Source organism: Buteo buteo, chromosome 1, assembly GCF_964188355.1.
Source record: "Buteo buteo chromosome 1, bButBut1.hap1.1, whole genome shotgun sequence".
Taxonomy (NCBI): Eukaryota; Metazoa; Chordata; class Aves; order Accipitriformes; family Accipitridae; genus Buteo; species Buteo buteo.
In genome coordinates this window covers 64,826,348-64,849,508 of record NC_134171.1, presented here as the reverse complement: position 1 = coordinate 64,849,508, position 23,161 = coordinate 64,826,348, and the positions used below count along the sequence as shown (strand labels likewise).

General features: G+C 49.1%; 1 protein-coding gene across 9 annotated transcripts in view; it reads left to right on the top strand.

The window, feature by feature from the left end:
- The first annotated feature begins 307 nt into the window (after positions 1-307).
- The window catches only part of TMEM150C (transmembrane protein 150C), a 25,911-nt gene continuing 3,057 nt past the window's right edge, over positions 308-23,161 (top strand). Inside the window, exons 1-8 of one of the 9 annotated variants that reach the window (XM_075033744.1) lie at positions 308-365; positions 5,602-5,736; positions 12,419-12,503; positions 13,570-13,623; positions 13,743-13,775; positions 13,878-13,945; positions 18,867-18,994; positions 21,455-21,632. In XM_075033744.1, the coding sequence (XP_074889845.1) occupies positions 5,730-5,736; positions 12,419-12,503; positions 13,570-13,623; positions 13,743-13,775; positions 13,878-13,945; positions 18,867-18,994; positions 21,455-21,632 (553 nt within the window). In that variant the 5' untranslated portion in view covers positions 308-365; positions 5,602-5,729. Of the gene's footprint in view, positions 366-431; positions 701-750; positions 7,022-7,223; positions 7,256-12,418; positions 12,504-13,569; positions 13,624-13,742; positions 13,776-13,877; positions 13,946-18,866; positions 18,995-21,454; positions 21,633-23,161 lie in introns of those variants that run through there. The other 8 variants (XM_075033754.1, XM_075033773.1, XM_075033735.1 and 5 more) reach the window with 8 other exon arrangements.

Here is a 23,161-nt window from a genome sequence, read left to right as displayed (position 1 = left end):
CTCACGGCTACGCCAGGGACAGCGTGCAGCCCCCGGTGCTGGGCCTGAGCACGGGGCTAGTTTTCGGCGGAGACGGGGCCGCCAAGGACCAGCCACACCCGCCCGGTGCTCCGAGGTTCCAGGCGGGTCTGGGGTCGCCCCCAAACCCGGCACCCAGGGCGCGGCGGGCTTTACCGCCGACCGGCTCCGCGGAGCCCCGGGGCCGCCAATGGCCGCTCCGAGCCGCCGTGGCGGCGGCTGCAGTCCCCGCCCGTCCGGGGCGGGGCGGGGGCGATGCCGGGGCCACCTCCCCGGCCCTCAGCCCGCCCCCAGCTCGCCGTCGCCGCCGCCGCCGGGGCCGGAGGCACCGCCGGAGCCGCCCGCAGGTAGGAGCCGCCCCCGCAGCGGCCGGTGGGCGACCGTTGGGAGCGCGAGACCCTCCGCCCCGCTCCTGTCGCGCTGTCGCCACCTTTGTCGCCCCGCCCCGCCCATCGTCACTCCCCCTCCCCGGTCGTGGTCTGGGTGCCGCCGGCGGGGAGGTGGCGGTCGGGGAGCCCCCCGCGGGAGGGCGACCCCCGTGCCGAGGGGCTGCGGCTGGCGAGCGCTCCCTGCCCTCCCCTGCGGGGGGCTGGCCCGGCGTGGGGCACCGCAGGTGCTGCGGCGCCCGGGAGGAGCTGAAGCCCCGGTGCTGCCTGTCCTGAGGCGTGCTGATTTGCGGCAGGTAGGCGCAGGGTAGGTAAGACGACTTAGAGCCGCTTGACCCGGGGCCTGAAGGACCGGCTGTGGAAGAGATCCTCTAGGTCACGATTTCGGCATCCCCCTTGCCCGTGAGCCCCTCGGTGGCATCCTTTCGGGGTTGAGGGATTCGCATCCCTCGGGATGACAGAGCTCGGCCCGGCCATCCGGCAGGACCTCTTCGCGGGGGTCTGTGGGGAAACTCACCTGGGCTGAGGCTGCGGGGTGGGACAGGTCCTGCCTTCCTCGGATCCTGTCAGGGTGCCTTGCCACGCAGGCTGTGTCCCGTTAAATTGCCGGGAGGGGAAGAGGTTTCCAGAAAGGCCGTTTGGCTCTGCTGCAGTCCCTCAGGGAAGGAAGGGAGAGATCCTGCCTCTGAATGATAGAAAGAGACAAGACGATGCCGGGTGCTAATGTCCCAGGGTGACGATGGGGTTGCTTGGGATCTCAGTCTTAGCTTTTTTTTTTTACAGCAGCATGCGCAGATCTTTGATTCAGAGCCCTCAGGCTATAAAGGTTGAAGAAATTCTGAGCTAATCTAATCTTCTGCCTTTTTTTTTCCCCTTTTTTTTTTCATTTTAAACGAAGCTTCTAAGGAAAGTGACCTTAAGGATTGTCTGATCAACATTCAAGCAGTCCTTACACCATAGCAACGTACACATGTATGGTTAATTATGAATAGCAACTCAATATGGAGGAGGGAAGTGTGTGAAAGGTATATCCTAACACACTGCCTGCGTGTTGTGTCTTGCTCAAATGGATAAAACTGCCTAAAAGAAGGGGACTTGATTCTTCCTGACTTTCTGCCTTTGGGTAACAGGGTAAAGAATGGGGACTCATATTTGCTTGACAAACATCTAGCTCCTGTTTTCACTGTTGTACCGTTAAAAGTCAGATTATTTTCTTGTGCTGTTCTTCGTGCCCAGCTGTCAGCATTTTCTGAGCCTGGATGGTGGAAATCAGCGCAGTTGTTTCATTTGCCCTTTTAAGATTCTTTGTACTGCAGTGTTTGCTTTTCAGATGCAGAGCAGGGATGTGTGCTTGTATGAACACCAACATTTTCAGTTGTTTTTTATTGGTAGAAGTCTCATGTCCACAGTTTCCTCTCCTCCCCCAGCTATTTCCGGGCAGCCTGAGATTGCAAGATTGCGGTTTGGCCCAACAGAAACACTTTAAGGTCCCAATCCTGCAGTCCAAGCTGAAACAGTGAGCTCTGATTGCAGGATAAGTGGGAGCGAAGAAGCAGAGAAAGGTCTGTGGGAAACGAGAGATGATCCTAGACAATATATTGGGAAGAATAAACTGTGAGGGGGCATGGCTGGCAGGCAAGGATGCTGCTGCTGTGGTAGGGGGCTTGGACCAGGACTCTGAATGCATGTTCCTCTGTGCCACCCATTTCCCATGTGACCTCTTGGCAAGCAACTCACTGGCCCCATTGTCTAAAATGGGAATAATGATATTTTTTGCTGTCTCAGGAAGACTTGCAAAGGTCTCTAGGTGCCTGGTTCCCCTCACCTTGGGTCCCCGCAGGTTGTAGAAGTGGTCACCTGAGGTGCAGGGATGAAGGCAGGATAAGAGGATTGAAAGGGAAGCAAAGCACATTGGGAACAGGTGGAGAGAGAAGGGTGGAGTGAATGGGAGGAGGGAGGAGAGGAAAAGAAGCCTGATGAAGCTTCAGAAGGAACTGTTAAAACAGCTATAGATCACCTTGCATGGGGCTTGATGCAAATTTTTAATGCTGAGGTTGCCTCTGGATGGTGGTGCCTGCAAGGAAGAGGTGCCTACTAGAGCAGCAGTCTCTCTGTAAGAGTGCTGTTTGCTCAGTGGAGAAGTGTTTGCCTTCGGCAGGCATGCAGACTTGGCTCCCTTGGGGAGGGCTGGTCTCGTGTGCAATACAGGAGGGAAGCCTGCTTTCTGCCCTGCCTGCCACACAGAAAAGCAGAGGCCTCCTCCCTAGCACCCAGGAGCTGCTGAGCTGTGCTCCCCTGTGGAACAGGTGGCATTTTGGGTAAGTCTGGTGGGAGGGGAGGCCAAGGTGCTCCCTGGTGCCATTAGGAGAAGTCTGGGTTGCCTCTCCTGCGGGGAGCAGCGGGAAGGGAGGAAAAGCCTGGGGGACTTGGGCTGGTCTGCTGCAATGGTGGGGGCAGTGCCCGGCATCCTCCTCTCAGTTTCCTGAGCTGGGGCAGATCCAGGTAGCTGGGGAGAGAACTTCTGCCCTCCCTGTCTTATTTCCTGCTCCCCATCAGGAACCGCTGGTCTTAGTAGTGGTGGCTGCCTCAGCCAGAAGAGCCAGGGGCCTGTCAGTTTTGGCACCACAGAACTGCAGGAGTGGACTTTGCCTGGCCAAGACACTGGAGATGGCCACAGCTTTGTCAGGGAGAGCCTCCCCAGTGTGGTCTTGGCCCAGCTGAATGCTCTTAGTGGTGGTTTAATGTGGTGTCTTGTGCTACAGGAAAGTCTGTCTCTGAAAATATTTTAAAAGACAGCAGAAGTTTCAAGCCTTCTGGATGTGGTGGAGAAGCTGGTCACAGGAGGCTTGCAGGCTTGACCCCTGTTTAAGAGGTGGAGGCTGTTCCCTGGTCCCCTCTGTCCATTTTGTTTGCAAGAGGTTTGCGTGAAGTGAAACACTGTATGACACCTTCCTCCTGTAGCTCACCTGAGCACCCTGCAAACAGCAATTTATGGTTGCAGCAGCCTGGGAGACTGGTAATTAAACGTAACTAATTCTACAAATAAGGAACGCTGGCGAGGCAGTGATGTACACCACAGAAATGCCTAAGTATGATTGCTTACCTTGTACTTGTCTCAGGGCAAATGATTTCCACAGGTCTAAACGGAGCCAAAAGACTGATGTGGTAGTTTGTACCCTTGACAATCTCTATGCCAGAGAGGGCTACATTAGAGTAATGACAAAAGCCAAGTCATGGGTACCGCACATTCGTTCCTTGTAGCTCACCCTCCGGCCCATCATCTCGTTGCTGCTTCTCTGGGGCTTTGGTGGTTAACACAAGGGGGAAAGGACCTCAGTTTGCCAGGTGAGTAGAGCAGGAGGCACAAGTCCTCAGGCTGAAGAGGTTGGTGAGGGAAAACTGCCCTGAGAAAGCTCGGTGTGCTATGCCACACTTGAGTGTTTTCCCCATGGCTGACAAGTGCAGACTGCTTGGTATTTATGCTTCTGCTGGTGGTGCCCACTGGTGTAACAGAAGGAAATGCTGCTTTGGGGACAGTGCACACGTCTCCAAAAGTGTAGAGCTGCAAAGTGCAGTGAAGAAAGGAGCTTGTGCTTCCAAACAGTGGATAGAAGATGGGTAGAAGGAACAAGAGAGGTGAAAGACGAGGTGAACAGGTGGGAAAAGCCCTGCTTACACTGCATGGGAAGCCCTGTAGCTTGAGTGTATGTTTTGTGCTTGTTGGGGAAAAAAACAGTGGCAGGGTAGCGAAGGGAGGGAAACCTGGAACTGTTCTGGCCTTCCAGGGTATGCATGCTCTCATCCATAAACTACAGGAGAAGGAGACAATTTAACCAGGAATAACTGCTCTGCTAAGTCTGTTCTTCTGGGCTTAAGTCTGTCTTTCCTTACCTTTAAAGCTATCTGTAACTCAACATGACATATCTGTCTCTTTCTTTGCCAGGTTTTGCCTCCCTGTTGTGTGTTCTTTGCCACTCCCAACACTTACGTTGTTCTCTCCATAACAGGACAAACCTTTTTTTGGGCATGCTTCGTAGCCCTTTCCATTGTAATGTGTCTTAGCTTTGCTTGCTCATGCAAATTGGAAATGCCCGAAGGCATTTGCGGTTTTGGAATTGAGGAGCAAATAAAACACCTCTGCAGACCTCTATCAATCTATTAATAGACCATTAAGATCACTGTACCTTATGGGAGGAGAAACACCTGTACTGCTTCTTGCTGGTTCAGGCAGTGGCCATTAGATTGGGGTGGTTAAGGTGGGGGATGATCACCGGACAGCCTGTCTGCATGGTGCCTCAGACTTTCTGGGCTTTGCCGCAACATCAGCCTGCATTTGTGTATTACTTGCAGAGCAAGGAGATGGTTCAGAGACTCTTTCATCACAGCATAGCTGAAGCAGGGAGAACTTTGCTGTCTTTTATTTTATGAGGAGATAAATAGCCATCCTCATTTGCCAGCACCTTTTCACTTTGGGGTTTGGCTGGGACTTTGGGTTAAGTGCCATTCTCACAAGCATCCCAGACCAAAGGGTTGGCTATTCGTGCAAGGGGAAAATATGCCCTTGAGGCGATGGTGCGGGACTGTGGGGCTGAGTCTGTGTTGAGACCCTCTGCTAGAGGCTTCTCTTGCATCTTGGGAGAGGTCTGGCTAAAGTGGCCCCAGTTTTGAGCATCTCTGCTCTTGGAGAGGCAGTAAGGCATCTGTCCTGGGACACGGCCAGTCCAACACACTCGCACTGCGAGGACTTGCCAGAGGCTGGTTGCTGCCTGGCTCACGCAGCTCCTGCGGTCACGAGGAGCCAGGAAGGGTTGAATGTTGCAGCGGGTGCTCCCAAGCAGAATGGGGTCCTCGGGGCAAACAAACACACAGCATCTGCAAAATGCAGTGCTCTGCAGCTTGCTATCTTGCTCTAAGCCCTGGCTGCTCCCAGCTGGTTTCACCACCTGCTGACCCAGCTTTCTCTCTGAGCTGGATGTGTGCCTTCTGCCTTACCCACTGCTGCCTCTGCCTCCTTTGCCTATTGCAGGCTGAGGGCCATGACTGCCCAAGCCCTGGTCATGGTGTGAGTGGGACCTCGTGGAGTCAGTGCTGGCTGATGTAGGTGCATGGGTCAGAGTACAATGCTGTCAAAGCCTGCAAAACACCCCTTTGGTCCTAAGGTGGCAAATCATATTTATTTTTCTTTTATAACATCCAGGAGCCTGGTCTTGAAGCAGGACGTGCCTGATTTGTACAACAGCAAATGCGAGAAAGGCAGACTTGGCCCAGAAGAGTTTACAGTCGACGTCTCTGGCTGTAACGCAGCAGGTCAACACTGGTTCCTAAATGGCCTGTAAGTACTCATGTGTGACTGAGCGTAAAGGTTGTGCAGCAGCAGGAAGCAGCATACCAAGTGCACTCTTTGAAGCACAGTAGGGTGCAGAGGGGTGACACTGGCCTCGGGACCCAGTGGTGCTGCAGGAGTATCTCTGGGTAGGACATGCTGTTGGCCGCATGGCCTTCTTACCAAGGCACTCAGGAAAGGCTGTATATACACATATATATATATATATTTACAGAATTGATAACAAACTAATTTTACACAGCCCCAGGAGATAGCTTCCCAGGGAAACTTGGAGGGATGGTGTGGGCAATCGGATGCTAATACAGCCTTTTCTGTCCCCCTTTTTGGTGACTAGGTGGTTTCATTCCTTTGGTGCACTTTGCCCCTCTCTGTTAGGTTTGTGTTGGCCAGGGCATTTCATTAGCACACTGAATGTATTTAGAGTGTGTGAAATGAGACAAGAAATATGTATGAATGTTTCTGTGGGTGAAAGCATTACCTCTCAACATCATTGCAGGATTACTGAAGCATCTCCTGCTTCCCCTGTGCACAACCTAGAGATGTCTTTACGTTTTCCCATTCCTCTATTATATAAATAAATGAAAATGGCACTTCTGCACACCCTTGAGATGGTAGGTGGGTACCTGGGGCAAGGAGAGCATCATACCCTGCTGATGGAGGGGATCGCATCTTTTCCTGTTATCCCATGTTTTGGGTTTGTGTGGCAGGGTTTTGGTAGCGGGGGAGATGTCTTCAGGGGTGGCTTCTGTGAGAAGCTGCTAGAAGCTTCCTTGGCTCCAACTCGAACCCACCTCTGGCCAAGGCTGAGCCCATCAGCAGTGGTGGTAGCACCTCTGCAATAACATATTTAAGAAGGGGAAACCTGCAATGGGGAGTGGAATGTGAGAGAAACACCTATGCAGACCAAGGTCAGTGAAGAAGGAGGGAGAGGAGGTGCGCCGGAGGAGGTGATGCTCCTGCAGCCCATGGAGGTGAATGGTGGAGCAGATGCCCACCTGCAGCCCATGGAGGACCCCAAGCCAGAGCAGGTGAATGCCCTCAAAGGCCGCCATGACTCCATGGGAAAGCCCCCGCTGGAGCAGCCTGTGACTGAAGGACTGCAGCCCATGGAAAGGACACACGCTGGAGCAGTTCGTGAAGAACTGCAGCCCATGGGAAGGACCCATGCAGGAGAAGTTGGTGGAGAACTGTCTCCCGTGGGAGGGACCCCACGCTGGAGCAGGGGAAGAGTGAGGAGTCCTCCTCCTGAGGAGGAAGGAGCGGCAGAGACAAGGTGTGGGGAGCTGACCCCAACCCCCATCCCCTGTTCCCCCTGCACCACTGGCGGGGGGAAGGTAGAGAGAACCGGGAGTGGAGTTGAGCCCGGGAAGGAGGGAGGGGTAGGGGGAAGGTGTTATAAAATTTGGTTTTACTTCTCATTATCCTGTTTTGATTTGATTGGTAGTAAATTAAATTGATTTTGTTTTTTCCCCAAGTTGAGTCTGTTTTTCGCCTGTGACCGTAAGTGGTGAGTGATCCCTCCCTGTCCTTGTGTGGACTCATGAGCTTTTTGTTGTGTTTTCTCCTCCCCATTCCACCCGGGGCGGGGAGGAGTGAGCGGCTGTGTGGTGCTTTATTGCCAGCTGGGCTTAAACCACGACACCCCACTGTTTTGTTATGTATTTACAAGTCTCTGGCATGCCTTATCTCTCTCATTGTATGCTCAGGCTGGGAACCTTGAGATAAACCTGAAATCGCTGTGCTTTGTTATGTTGGCATTTGTGTCTTGTGGGTGGCAAGTTGTATAATGTGCTGGTTTGTATCTGCTCCGTTACGGTAATTAGGTATCAAGTGACTGTGGTTATTTTTGCTTTTAAAAGCAACAGAGAGCTATAGTGGGCTCCCCCAAAAGACAAATTGTGTTTGTTCCCCTTTGATTATTGCTGACTGGCAGAAATTCTTTATGAGTTGCCGTATGTTTTGAACACCATCCTCCTCCCAGTGCTTCTGGCTCTGTACCTATTCTCTGAAATGACTCAATGGCCTAGCACTGTGAAATGCTGGAGCGTTGCTCTGGCTTATTGTGCAGCTTGTGTATGGAGCCTTGAAATGCATCTGCATGCTCTAGTCTTAAAAAAGACATATGACTCTTAAAGTGGTAATTTTGTCCGTCCTTACATTCATGTTCTCTAGCGAAAACAACTTCAGGAAGACACTGTAACTTTGCTTGGCAGATTAAATTAAGATGCCCACATTAGATGAACCTTAGGCAAGCAGCAGTATATGTTTGGTGAGCTGCCTCCTGTAATCGAAGTGTGTACATTAGAGGAATGGGAGCTTAATTGGCTGAGGGGGTGTAGTGGGGCAATGGTAATAAAAGCAGAGCAAACAGCTGACAGTCTGAGCCAATTTAGACATAAAAATGGGAATGAAGGAAGGGAGTAAGCCTGCATTGAGAGAATTCTAAAGACACGCCCTGTGGCAGTGCTGATGTGTAACCCTTTGCAGTTCTGCACCCTGACCCATGATAGCTGGCAGCAGGAGTGCACCTTGACAGGGTTTTTGCAATGCTGGTGTGAGACTGTCAAGAGGAATTGGAAAACCACAGCGTGTGCTTTTGGGAAGGTAGGCTGACTCTGGCTGGGGTCAGCTGTGAGGCTGAAAACATGTTTTTATTAGCCTTGTGAGCCATTGCACCATGAGGGCTTTCTGTTGCTGAAGGCCTTCTTGTGCAAGCCTTAAAAATGGAAGACAAATGGGTGTATGCAATTACAAACTGCCTCCTGGACGCAGTGAGTTTATTTGGGGAAACACAGGCCATTGGAGATGGCTGTTGTCACCAGCTGGCATTGACTGCTCAGATTTGGCATCGCTGGTCACGGCAGCAATGCAGAACAGAGCTCTGGAGAGGAAGGTTGGCTTTGTGTCATCCCAGTGGAGCAATTAGCTGTCAAAGAAATTGTTTCTACATTTCCCACAGAGAATTTAGGTTATTTTTCCTATTGCTCTTGGCATTTTATTTTGGCTAAACTGCTGTGGTGCTACAGGGGATGCTGTCATTTGGGTTCCTTGTTCTCTTGTTCCTGGCTGCTGTTAGAGGTGCTGGTCTTAGCGTGCATGAAAGTCTCCTGGCTTGAAGACACAAACATCGGGGCCATCCCTGAAGAGAGGTTAACCCAAAGGCAACTGCTGAGAATGATATCCACTGAACATGAGTGCAAAGCTAGGCAGGCTTGGCACATGCTAGGGGTTTCTCCTTTGGAAGGAAGTGAGGTTACATGTGATTTTGTTCCTGGCACCCAAATAGTGCAGCAGGGAGTAAACGAGAAATGTGCAAGAGCTGAGTCCTGTTTTATACCATCCTCTTCCTACATGGGGATGTTGAAACAGCTTCAAGCATGCGTGGGGTGTGCCAATGGACAGCATTAAAAGGTGTTGCCATTTGAGGACATGGGGGAAAGGGACCTTTCTTTCCTGCTTTTGGTATTTCATCTGTCAGACACAGGTGGCTGACTCCTCCTGTGTGGGCTGGCAGGAGCCAGCAGCGCTGCTGGTCCAGCCATTGCCCCCCCTGCTCTTCTTCCAAGGGTGTGTCAGAGAGTACTTTCTCATGCTGTCCTGCACCCATGCCTCAGGATGGAGTCTTTCAGAGGGGGATGCATAGTGGCAACATCCTTCCCTGGTCAATTCTTGCTGCCTGCTGTGAGAGGCAAGCTTGCACAGAGCTTAGCATCCTGGGAGGCCAGCTGGCCTGACGTGGGGTGCTTATTTCCCCAAAAGTCCAGCCGTGGCTGCACTGAGCTCTGGGGAAGACCTGGCCCCATGCAGATCATTGTTGTACTCCCTGGGAGTGCTGTTCTTCCTCCTTGGTGCAAACCCAACTGGCCGTGATGAGAGGTGTGCGGGGGGTGTGTTCTCTAGGTGTTTCCTTTTAACCAGTTGAAATGAATGTGTTTCTCTAACTACGGACCTGGCTTCCCTCGGGATGCTGTGCTCTGCGCTAGTCATTCATTTAATATGCAATGATTTCGGATGTCATTTTCTGTTAGTGGTTGATAGAAGGGGACTCTGTATGGCACAGTGAATATTAAACACAGGGCTGTTTTCCAGGGGAGTGAATCTGTAGCTGTGTTGCACTGACTTTGATGAGGTTGGGCATCAGTCCTGCCCCTGCTATGTTGCAGAGCTCAGCACAGAGTAATAGTTATCTGGACAGCATTTTTGCATTTTCCCACCTCATCCTGGCGTGGAGTCCCCGCTGTGGGCTGCCTTGATGCTCTGCCTGGGGGAGAAGCCCTGTACCACCTTCCTCTCTGCACAACAGACAATGCTGCAATAGTTTGCGAAGGCTGGAAGGCATGCTGGAAGGCAGGACCTGTGGCAACCCATTAATGAAGACAAGTGTTATGGCTAGTATTTGCTTTTATTTTATAAATGAATCCTTTGTACCTTTCCAAAGGGGAAGGGTATATAACAAGATCTGCCATCGCCTGACCTGAAAGAATGGTTACCTTGGCTTAGTCCAGCCACCACCAGAGAAAAGAGGAGAGTCAAGCACTGCGTTAGCAGTAATTACCTTCCAGAAGAAACACAGGCTGTAACCGGAGGTGACATTACCTGCCTACTCCCCTTCAGCCAAGACAGGAGTGGGGATCTCCGCTACAGCTATGTCTCCCTTGCGCAGGGCACGGGAACTTGGGCACTGTGTTGCCAGGGTCTGGCAGGGATGTGGCCCTGCCACAGGTGAGGCAGCTGCCACCTGGAAGTGGTCCTTGACATTGCCAGCACGGGTCTCCTGGTACGAGAGCAACGGCCAACACCAGCTCAGGGATGCTGCTGCATGTTGATGGGCTGCAGGAGGAAAAGGCAAGGGCAGCGCTTCACAGAATAGTCGCAACTGCTACAGCAGGGGCTGTGCAGGGAACAGAGCTGTGAAGCGCTTTGTGTCTCCTGTGCGGGAGGAAAGGAATAGAGATGAGATGGATGGGGAAACCACCCTCACTGATAATTTCTTCTCTGTTGTGCCATGCTAAAGATGTGTATATGCGTTGGAGCCGATTGCCTTTTAAACTGACATACTTAATACTTTCATCATTTCATGCTCCCTGTCTGCAGTTCTCTCTGCTCCCAGGTCAGGGAAGAGTCCTTATCTGATCACTTTTCTGTCTTTTAAGATTTGCAGTTCAGCCTCACTCGAGGCTGTACAGACAGCACCAAATCATGGCCTCGTTTTGTGGTTTTGTGCAAGTGTGGTGTGGCTCAGGGTACCACAAGGGTGTTGTTTTGTACCCCTGCCAGGCAATGTGTGGGGAAGACAAGACAGCTGACCTGTAGGGGCAAGTGTGAGGCTGCTGTGCCTTCTGCAGGGTCTGGGGAGCCTCACCTCAACCCCTTCAGCCTCTGCCGCTGTGGGGCAGGGCGGGAGTCAGTGGCTGGGGTCCCGTTGCCTTTGCAGCCTGGGGCTGTCCTGTAGGATTGGTGAGCTGGGGGCTGGCTGTGACACGGTGAGGGTGCTTACTCTCTTCTGTGGGTCCTCACAGCAGGGAGAGAGCAGGGCAGCAGCCCAGAGAGCTCCTGTGCTACAGATGTAGGAAGGCCAGGGGAGCTGAGAGGAGGAGGATGACAACGTGGGCACTTCCTTCTCTGGAGCAAAGGGAAGAGTCATTGCTTTAGGGACCTGGATGAGGTAACTGACCTGCAAATACAAGAGAACGCAGGGGTGCAGATGCTGCTGCCCTGGTGAAAGTAAAGCAGGCACTGGAGCCGTGAGCCTTTGGTTGCATCTCTTGGCTGTGTCAGGGCCTGGAGAAACATTTATGGAGGAGGACAGAGCACGAGGAAATATTTGATCCATTGTCAAAGGACTCACAGGAAGACACAGGACTCTCTGTGTCCACAGCACAGCAGCTTAGCTGCGTTTCTGAGTTGCACATGTTATGGGAACAGCCCCGGCATCTCAGATGCTCATCCAGTGTGATCTTGCCTGGAGGACAAACGCTTCCTCAGGAGGAGGTGTACACAGCATCCTTACGCCCTGTGCAGGATTTCATAGTGCCTACATGTCAAGAGCTTATCCTGTTTGTAACACCTTGTCCTGACAATGTTGGCACTTGAGCTTGGCTCCGCTCTGGGTGCGGCCAAACGCTATTTTTAGCTGATTGCTGCAGCCAGGATGGAAGCTGGTCGTGTGCTTTGCGGAGATGAGGAAACAGCACGTGCATCCTTCTCCCTTCATGCTGCAAGCTTTGCTGAGGCAGCGTGTGTGGAATTGATAATGATCCTGGGAAGGAGGCTGCCTTGCCCTGTGCCTATGGGAAGTAGCAGGGAATTAGGGCTGCGGGTCTTGCGTTGTCACCTTGTGCAAAACGCTTAAGAAAAATACTTTGAAAACCACTCAAATTCTATAGGTGTGTCTGAAAAGTCTCCCTCTCCACAAGTCGAGGCTCTTTGTGCCTTGGTTTTTATGCACAGTGTGGATGATGCTGCCTGTGCACAGCAGCTTAACCCCTTATGCCAGTAATGACAGTATGAAAGGTTTGCAGTGACTGCTGCCTGGCCGTTAGGAGCTTGATCCTGGGATGCTTCGGCACCTGCCGTGTGGATGCTCTTCCTGCTTTCAAAAGAGGGGGGCTGAGGCAGGTGGGTACCTCTGCCCTCTTTCTTTTGTTTTTACTTTGTTCTTTGTTTCTAGCAGGTATGGATGGGAAGAAATGCAGCATATGGATGTTTTTACCTCTTGTGTTTACCTTGTTTACATCAGCTGGATTATGGATAGTGTAAGTTATCTCCTGCTGGTTATTTGGTAGAGCAAGTTAGGCTGGGGCAGTTGAAGTACCACTGTCTTCAGGGCTGCGTCTCAGTACGATGGTCTTTTGGGGGTGCTCTGTCCTCGAGTTACTGTGGGGCTGGGAAGGCACATGATAGGGGCAGGGGCTAGTCTGTGCCAGTTCATGGCTTGGAGGATCACATTTTTATCCCTGAATTTCTGTGCTCCCCAGGCCAAGTTTCTGACCTTGCCTTCTTCCTGGCACATGTTACTGGGAGCTGCCTGAAGAGACAGACAAAACCGCAAAAATTCCTTTTCATCACGTTTTCTTTGAATCACTCAGCAGAGCTCTTGGAGAAGCACTTAGGCCCTGCTTTGGGGTGCAAACTCAAAATACACAGCATCCAGCACTGCACTAGCAACCCGCCAGCAGCTTAATGCTGACACCTCACTTTCTTGCTAACGCTTCTTACCAAAATGCACACGAGAGGTGCATTTCCCTGAGCTGGGCTCTCTCCAAGCATGCAGGCAGATGACTGCAGCATGAATTTGGGAGCAATAAATGTGCAATCAGCAGCTATGCTCAGCCTGAGAAGCAGTTATATTGTAGGATATGGCTTTGGCCATGGTCTGTGAATGTTTTTCAGCAGCAGGGGCAGCTTAAGCCATTTGTCTGACCCCTATTGCTTGTTGTTCTTCTTGTCCCGTCCCTTCTGTATTAAAACAGCTTTTGTGGAGGGGGGACCATGGTAAATGAGATTAATCAAATTATTGAGATTAAAAATGAAAACATTCCCCTGGTTGGTTATTTTTAAGGCAGCTCAGTTCAGTGACCCTGTTTGTCTACCTGACCATGCAAAACATGCACACAAAGAAAGGCACATAATTAGGCCAGGAAGTGAGCAAAACTGCCTGCTTGAGCAGAGGGAAACATAGGCTGTCTCCAGCAGAACCTGCCAGTGGGCTTTGAGACACTTAATGTGTTGAATGATACTTGGAATTGAAGCCGAGATTGAAGCCAGGATGAGGTTTTACACTGTTTTAATATTTTTCTTTTTCTTTTTTTTTTTTGACAGGTACTTTATAGCAGTAGAAGATAACAAAATTCTCCCACTAAATGTACCGGATAGGTAAGAGCTGGTTGTGGGCTTTACGTTCAATCACTTGTTTCTTTAAAACAATAAAACAATGAAAGCTAAATGGGAAAGAAAATCTTGAATCTTTGTTCCTATGCATTTATGTCTCTTAGGAAACCTGGTTCCAAAAGACCACCTTATATAAGGTATGTTAATGACTTTCTTCCAATTACTGTTCTAATTAATGGTTGTTATTTATATGTCTTTACCATCCTAGAGTTACAGTGATACACTTTATATTTTCCAAGTATTGCAGGTGATGCACCTCCTGCAAGCTGCGTGTTTAGCCAAGTCATGAACATGGCGGCATTTCTAGGTAGGAACAAGGGGAATGTTTCTTTGTCTCTCATGATTTGTTTTAAGAAGTCACTGAAACATAAGTAATACACGATACATATTGTTCTTGAATCTCATGATGTGAAATCATTTAAACTGCGATTACTACCAATTAAGACAGTATTATTTTGTCTTCATTAGTAGAAAGACAGAATGAAGCTGGATGCATTTGAACTTTATTGGTTTCTGATTTATTCTCATGTTTTTAATTGTCTCATCTTAGCCTTGAATCTGTGTGACTGTTTTTCATTTTATGGTGGTGTTTTGTTATATGCTGTGAATGTGAGATAATTGCATGGGAATATTGGCAAATGCAGCAACTGATTATGCAAAATATCATCTGTGCTGAAGTCTCCCCTACCCCACCCCTTCCTAAATTCCATTACTAAATCTGTGGAACTTTACTGGCATTTTCCAGCAGTGAAAGTAAGAGGGTTCAGAAACGTAGGAAATTCAGTTGAGTTGAGATCTGAAATTAATCCAGACCTGTATGTGAATGAGTAAGATACCTTAACAATCTTAATGTGACATAAAAAAAATGAGGCTTGGGATGTAAAACCTGGTAAAATATGTTTAATCATGAACCTTGACATGAACTCCCTTATTTTCAAGTATCACTTCAGGGTGGAGTTTAGGTAGTTTAGGTATCTTTACACTTTGTTTCTATGTATTGCTTTGTTTCAAGTTTAGATCTTGATTTACATATTGAGCCAGGGTCTCAATTAGTAGAAATAATACTGGCCCCAGTTTGTGCTAAGGCAGGGTCTTGCACATGTTTTATTTATGTGCGTGGCACCCAGTGCAATGTGATTATGATGATATGATTTAAACTTCTGACCCCCAAACCACTTAAAACAACATGTACATAGCATGCTACTTATGTTAAAAAGGCTGTTTGACAGTAGTGAATACACACATGCCTGTCTTTTCGGCTGCTTCCAGGTAAGGCCCCATTTCTGCATACCACTCTGTTCAAGCAGTCACAGTGGACCTGCACCATGTCCCAGTGAGTCCAAGGGCTTTATGAAAGGGCAGGAATTGGCTTGATGCTCACTCACCCTGTGATCTGGGTGGATGTGAGGATAGCAGTCGTGTGAGTGGTGTGAAGAAGGGCAGGCAAACAAAAGACATGTGGCTTTTTGAAGCTAAGCTGTACTGTATGCTTTTTTTGCTGCTTCTTCCCATTGCAAGAAGAAATATAACCAGGGAACCTCCAGACTGCAAATTTGTCACAGGAGCTGTGATGGAAGGTGGCGGTCTTGACCACAGTGATCATGAAACGGTTGAGTTTAAAATTTTTGGTGCAATGAGAAAAAAGGACAGCAGAGTAGCTATGCTGGATTTCAAGAAAGCAAACTTTAAGCTATTCAGGGAGCTATTTAGCACAGTACCCTGGGAATCTGCTTTTGAGGGCTTAGGACTCCATAAGTGCTGGTCAGTCTTTAAGAATGACCTTTTAGAAGCACAGGAGCAGGCGATCCCACTGTGTCATAAGTGAAGCAAGCCAGCCAGAAGACCAGCTTGGCTGAACAGGGAACTCCTTGTGGTGCTCAAGAGGAAAAAGAAATTGTATGATCTCTGGAAGTGAGGTCAGGCTTCACAGGAAGATGACAGAGCTGTGGTTCTTCTATGCAGGGAGAAGACACAAAAGGCCAAAGCTCAATTAGAGTTGAAACTGGCCAGTGCTGTGTCAGACAACAAGAAAGGCTTTTTAAAGTATGTTAATAGCAAGAGGTCTAAAGAAAACATTGGACCGCTACTTGTTAAAGCCTGTCACCTGACGAATAGGGATGAAGAAAAAGCAGAGGCATTCAATGCTTTTTTTGCCTCCGTCTTCAGTAATACAGATAGACCCTGGGCTGCCCAGTCCCCTGAGTTGAAGGACCACGAGTGTGGGAAGAGTGACTTTCCATTTGTGGGCACTGAAATTGTAAGGGACCAGCTGTACCAGCTGAATGTTCCCAAGTCCCTGGGGCCCGGTGGGATTCCTCTCAGAGTACTGAAGGAGCTAGTGGATGTTACGGCAGGACCCCTCTCGATCATCTACGGAAGGTCTTGGGAGTCTGGGGAGGTCCCTGCTGACTGGAAGCTAGCCCAAGTTATTCCGATTTACAAGAAGGGCATGAGGGAAGACCCAGGGGACTACAGACCTGTTAGTCTAACCTCAGTTCCTGCAACAATTATGGAGATGATCATACTGGGTACAGTTGAAAGGCATTTAAAGAACAATGCAATCGTCAGGCACAGCCAACATGCATTCACAAAGGGAAAGTCCTGTTTAACCAGTCTGATATCCTTCTGTCATAAGGTCACTTGCCTAGTGGATGAAGGGAAGGTGGTGGATGTAGTTTTTCTGGATTTTAGTAAGGCTTTTGATACTGTCCCTCACAGCATCCTTCTGGACAAGTTGTCCAGCTGTGAGATGAGCGGGTACGCAGTGCGCTGGGTGAAGAACTGGCTGAAGGGCAGAGCTCAAAGGATTGTAGTGAATGGAGCTACATCCGGCTGGCAACTGGTCACCAGTGGTGTTCTTCAGGGTTCAGTTCTAGGGCCAGTTCTGGTCCATATTTTTGTCCGTGATCTGGATGCAGGAGTTGAATGCACCATTAGCAAGTTTGCTGATGATCCCAAACTGGGAGGTGCTTTGACTCTCTTGAGGGACAAGATGCCTTGCAGAGGGATCTAGATTGACTGGAGCATTGGGCAATGATTAATGGGACGACATTTAACAAGTCCAAGTGCCAGATTCTGCACCTAGGACGGAGTATAAATTGGGAGAGAATTGGCTGGAGAGCAGCCCTGCAGAAAGGCATCTGGGGGTGCTGGCTGACAGCAGGCTCGATATGAGTCAGCAGTGTGCCCTGTCAGCCAAGAGGGCAAACCACATCCTGGGGTGCATCGAACACCGGTCAATCAAAAGAGGTGATTATCCCGTTGTATTCAGCATCTGGGCCCCACAATTTAAGAAGGATGTTAACGGACTTGAGTGTGTCTATAGGAGGGCAACAAAGCTGGTGAAAGGGCTGGAAGGAATGTCCTATGAGAAGCAGCTAAGGACTTTGGGCTTGCATAGTTTGGAGAAAAGGAGGCTGAGGGGCAACTTCATTGCTCTCTACAGCTTCCTTGGGAGGGGAAGTGGAGAGGGAGGTGTAGATATCTATCTCCCAGGTATTCAGTGACAGGATGCATGGGAATGGTTCAAAGCTGCACCAAGGGAGGTTTAGATTGGACATTAGGAAGCATTTCTTTACCGAGAGGGTGGTCAAACACTGGAACAGGGTTCCTAGAGACGTGGTTGATGCCTCAAGCCTGTGAATGTTTAAGAGGCATTTGCACAATGCCCTTAATAATATGCTTTAACTTTTGGTCAGCTTGGTCAAGCAGTTGGACTAGATGATCGTTGTAGGTCCCTTCTAATTGAAATATTCGATTCTATTCTATTTCTGCTTTGTGGATAAAGCCAAGCTTTCCTCTGCTGTATTGGGTGCTTCCGAGACCTGCTTTTAGCTTGTACCTCTGGCCACCTTAGTTGTGTCAAAGCCTTTGCTATAGGAGAGGAAAACTATAGAAAATTGCTAGAAACATAGGCTTTACTAAATATTGAAAATGCTGTTTTGTACATAATGCTGGAAGGTGACCTTTTAATTACGTTTTGTCATTCCCATTAGTGTTTTAGGAAAAGATCATGTAATTTCAGGATCCTGTCCACTAGAAATAGAAATGAAAAAGTTCCTGCACATGAGCTCAAGTAGTCACAGGGTGGCTGTCCCAAACAATTACCTGGTGATGAAAAACAGAAGTTGTCTTTTTTGGGGGGAACAAAGTTGTCTTGTATTCAGGATTTGGAGTGGACTGACTCACTACAGCAAATTGTGAGAGTAAATTGAAACATCTTTTGCAGTTTGGATAAAAGTGGATATTTTTCACTTACAGTGCCCTTATTTTTCTAAACCACGTTTTTGGTACTATACCAGGGGTTTTGTGGAGAATACAGATGTAATTTGCTAATGCAGGCAATTGACAACAATATGACCTGCATGCTATCAGTTTGAGCATAAGCATAAGAAAGTGGTGGTAGCCAGCAAATTTCCCTCTTCAGCTATATTGCTTTTTAGTGGTTTGGTTTGAATCCCATCTGAAGGCCAACTGATTGCCTGGCTTTCTGTGTTGTTCCATGCAGCTTTCCCTAGAGAGGGCAAAAAATATACAATGTGAATATCTCCTGGGGTTATGTCATATCATATGATATATCATGTATCATATATATCATGTATCATATATCATATCATAGCGCTTGGGCTAACTGTAAGCTTGGAAGGGCTGTTCTTCCAGTCTTCATGGAAAATTAGTGCAATATTTTGGCTTATGTTCGTGGCACCAGCAACTTGTTCCAGAGGAGAAGAGGTAGTGGGCATTATGGTAGAACCTGCAGGAAAATGTATGTGCCGTTCATACCTTTTTCTAATACAGGTGGGGTTTGACATACCTCCTCCAAGAGAGCTCAGTGCTCGTGAATGGAGTGAAACTTGGTGCAAGCCCAGCTGCTGCAATGTGAATGCATGGTGTGTATGTGATAGACTATGTGCTGGGAGCTTCACAGGCAAATAGGAAGGTGCTCTTCTTTCACTCAGAAAATTTGCAACCCAGCTCCTAGACAAAATATCATGAGAAAAGGAAGCGCGGGAGCTTGGCGTAACTGGATTACAAGAGAAATGCTTCCTGTGCTTAGTCTTGTCTGTGACTAAGCAGGAGGGGGCCAAGCAGAAGCACTAAGCTAGCCAGCTTTCAGTGAGCTCTCCCCTCTGGGTGGAAAGAGGGTGGGGGTCTGTGAGCCCCCAGCCAAGTGGTTACTGCAGCATGTTCTACCTAATGATGCACCTTGTGTTCTGTTTCCTTCTCAGCGCTTGTCGTGGCTGTGCTGCGCTTCATTCAGCTGAAGCCAAAGGTGCTAAACCCTTGGCTGAACATCAGCGGCCTGGTGGCGTTATGCTTGGCCTCTTTTGGGATGACCCTACTCGGCAACTTTCAGGTACTGCACTCCAGGCTTGGACCGCTGTGTCCATGCTGTGAGGTTCCTGCTTTTCTAGCAGATCTGCTTAGGTCTTTGAACTACCTGCAATGTGACCTCAGGATATAACATGTCTGGCTGTGCCCCAGCCCTCCTTGTATCTGCTCTGCCACCTCTATCTGCTGCTTACGTGGCTCCAGTGACATGCTGAGATGAAGGGCCACAATAATTTTTCACGTATTCCCAGCAGGATTTGCACCTGCATGCTTACACTTGACCTGCCAAGAGCCAGAGCAGGGAACCTATTGAATCTCTTGAGCCCTGGGGGTTGGCACAGATGGTCCTGGGTAAAAGGATTGAGCTGGAAGTTTATGTAAGTATCTGTGTGAACAGATGCGCAGCTGCCCATACAGATTTAGCAGACAGTTCAGTGTCCTTCGTTTAAAACACATGTTGTTTAAATCTACCTCCTGCTTGTCCTCAGACTGGCCATGAGAGGGACACATCAGAGGAGTGCTACGACTTCTCCTAATGTGACACATGTCTGGATGAGGTCCCTCCTCCAATTCTCAATCTGTTCTGCAACATGCAACAAATAAACAAGCTGTCAGTGCCACAACGTTGCTCTGTAGGCTTGGGTGTCCACTGTGATCATGAGTGTGTCTGTTAGGTCTGCAGTGAAAATCAAGGCATTAGAGTCAGTGACACTTGGGTTTCCCCATCCCTTTGCTGTGTCTGATGCTCTGCCTCAGTAATGGCCCCCAATAATGACAGGAACTGAGAAAGGTCAGTGTAGGCTGGCTTCTTTCCTGGCTTTGCAGGCAGGGAGCTGTTTTTCCTGCCAATACAGAAAAGATACTTATTTTGTGAAGGGCCAGTACCTGTTTAGGTTGTGGAGCAATTGCAGGAGCTTTGTGTCCTTTACAGTCTTCTGTGTTTGTTTTGGTGGGAGTTTGGGGGGTGGGTGGGTTTGTTTGTTGGGGTTTTTTTTAATGAGGTATGAGATAATTTGACTGTTTTGGACCTGGTCTTCCTAACTCCATAGCACAAACTAAAAACTTGCAGTATTGTTTTTTCATGAGACCTTCCCAGCTAGGAACTATGAGGCTTTTTTAACAGCCTTGTCTAGGTGTGAGAAGAGTATTTCTAGTACAGGGCAGGCACTAGGAAGCAGTTTCAACCTCTCCTTCCTTTTTTTGCTCCTCTGAGCAAATGATTGCTATTTAAAAGTGGATACTTTGAATCATGCCTGATTATAAATTCTGAACTAATTATCTACTCCCTGTTAGTTACCTGTATCCTTGCTTAGATCTTTTGCCAAACTGTGAAAGCATGTGGTAATGAGACCTTAGTCCATGCTTTTCCCTGCCTGACTGCTAAGCTGAATGTGTCATTAAATCATATTTCTGGAAAATTACAGATTGGGTGTGTTAGAGAGACATTATGGCTGTGAGTCCCATGCAGTGCAGGCTACCTTGGGAAAGGCCACTCAATCCCATTTTTACCTATCCTATGACTTGGACCTACCCTTGAAAAAAACCTTAAGGTAGGGAGGAGAGGGGAGAGATCAGTGGAGGCACAGTAACTAGACTATCATCTTGTAGATTGCGACTTGTTTGATGGGAATTGGTTAAATCACCAAACAGGAATCAAGGCTGCAGGGAGGAATTACAGACCGCTGGTTTCTTTTCTAGAAAAGCCTTGGAGGCAGGGGAAAAGTAAAATTGGCTTAAGTCTTGTCCTTGCTGGGCTTTCTGAATGGATTTGCAGCCTCAGGGGATCTCTTTGCAGATTCTTGCTCATTGAACCTGGCTGTCCATTTGCCTTGCAGTATTGCACAGTCACTGAGCCCAGTGAAACACAGGAGCCCCAGGAGCAAAGAAGCACTCCAGAGAGATTGGGTTCATATTGCCACAGAACCCCAATGGTTGAGGATGGGCTGGAGAGGGAACAGGCAGTCAAGATTTTTGGTGGGAGAAGCTTGCCAAACCAGGAGCATATGTCTGTGTTTTGGCTTGTGCTAACTCAATGGAGGTGTTGGGGTTCTGGCTGCCCTGTGCCCCAGACAGCACTGTTCCATGCAGCTGGCACTGAAGGCTGCAGTTTGCTTCCATTGCCGGGAGCTGTACAAGACCCCAGTGGGTTGTCCTTGCCTGCCCTGACCATCACATCAAGCCAGGGAAGGATTTATTTCTGAGCTCTGCATTGGTAAGTCTTGTCAGGGAGCTGTGGAGGCAGACCCCAAGCAACTGCATTTTCCACTGTGCTTGGGCTTTGGGCAGAAGATCTGCTTGACTGTGACAGCTGTCAACTCATTTTGGTTATGTTACACTTTACACCTCTGCCAGTAGAAATGATACAGCATCTCTGCCTCAAACCCCAGTGATTCCCACTTTCCTCTATCCCACCCCAGCAGCAATCCAAGGTAGCTAGCAGACATTCCTGTTGCATCTAAACAATCACCATTTTGTTTGTTCCTAGCTTTCCAATGATGAGGAGATCCACAATGTGGGCACATCGCTGACCTTTGGCTTTGGGACCTTGGCGTGCTGGATCCAGTCTGCCCTCACCCTCAAGATCAACCTGAAGAATGAGGGACGGAAAGTTGGGATTCCACGAGTCGCCTTGTCAGCCAGCATCACCCTCTGTGTGGTACTCTGTATCCTTTTGTCCTGCTGCCTGGGAAGCCAGGTATCGTATGTGTCCGACACTCTCTGCAGCAGGGAACTTTGGCTCTTCTCACATCTGTCCTAGGATCTCAAAGCATTTAGGAATGCTACTTAGCTTGTCTTCATGCCATGATCCTATGATTGGCTCATTTTGCTACTTGTGTTTAGCAGGATGCACTGCTTCACAGATGGGCTCACTTCCTTCATAAATGTTTCTAAAGCTTCTTAGTGATATCCAGAGTGGTTACAATATTGAATAGCATCTGTGCGATTTAATGGCACCACTGCTTACCTACACATTAGCATTTAAGATTATGCAAAATATTAAGATAAAAATTCTCAGGGGAACAAAGGAACAAGGGAAGAAATCAGGTTTCTGAAGATGAGAAAATTTTGATGTGTTTGTTGAAATGCTCCAGGGCGCTACATCCAGCTCTGCCTTTTAAGATGGTTATCACAGTCAAGAGCTGCTGGGTCATGTGGACTTCGGGTAAGACTAGGTGCTTTACAAATGGGATCTGGGCTGTGGAGTCTGTGGTCATTCAGACTGGAGGTACATGTGACTTCCTCTCCACCTTGTGCCTGTCAGCCCCACTCCAGCCCATGTTTGCACCAGCACTCACGTGCCCTGGGTGTTTGTTTAGGGTGGATCCATTCACTGCGTAGTTGCATAAGCCTTAGTGCTGGGATAAGCAAGAGGGCAGGAATAAATGGCGAGGAATAAGCTCATTCCCCTCTGTGGGGAACAGCCTGTTCTTAAAACAATTCCTTAGTCACTTGGCTGGTTTTGAACATTTCAGCCAGTGTCCAGAGGAATAGCAGATTGGTGTGAAGATGTACCGTCAGTCACATCTTAAGCTTCCTTGGAAAAGTTTTCAGCTGAGCATCACGCTTTGGTGTAAGTAAGGTGGGAGTTTGCCTGGTTCTTGTGGTGCTCCCCTCCTCCCCTTGCCCCAAGCCCATAGCTCCCCCATGTGTGTCTGGGGTAGGGCTGCCTGCACGGAGCTGAGCTGGGCTTCTGCTGCACTGCCGACTTCGGAGGTTTCTGCCAGGCTGGGAGCAGGAGCAGCCGAGTAAGCCAGGGTGTAGCTCCTCCTGTACTGACATGCTGGGTGCTCCCAGCCCAGCCCTCCCCATCCATCTGCTTGGCACTGAAGGCCTTGGGCCCTCTGTGGAGCGGGGCAGGCTGAGGCAGGAGTCCCGTTCCGCTCCCACCTCACGCTGGCTTTGCAAAGGCTTAGGGCTGGCTCTTCATCCCATTCAGCCTGTGCATAACCCTTGCGCTACAGGGAAAGTAGAAGATCTTTAAAGCCAGACGCAGAATGCTGTTTGCTGAAATTAAGCTTTGGTTGCTTACACTAAGCTCAAGATTTAAAAGTCTCTGATTATCTGCTTTGTGCAGTTAAAGCATGGGAGAGGCTGCTTGTTTGTTTGTTTTACCTGTGAAGATGTGTGATCCTGCATTCTTGGAGTGCAGAGGAAATCCTGAGACAGGAGAGCCAGTAGGTTTAGAGATGTG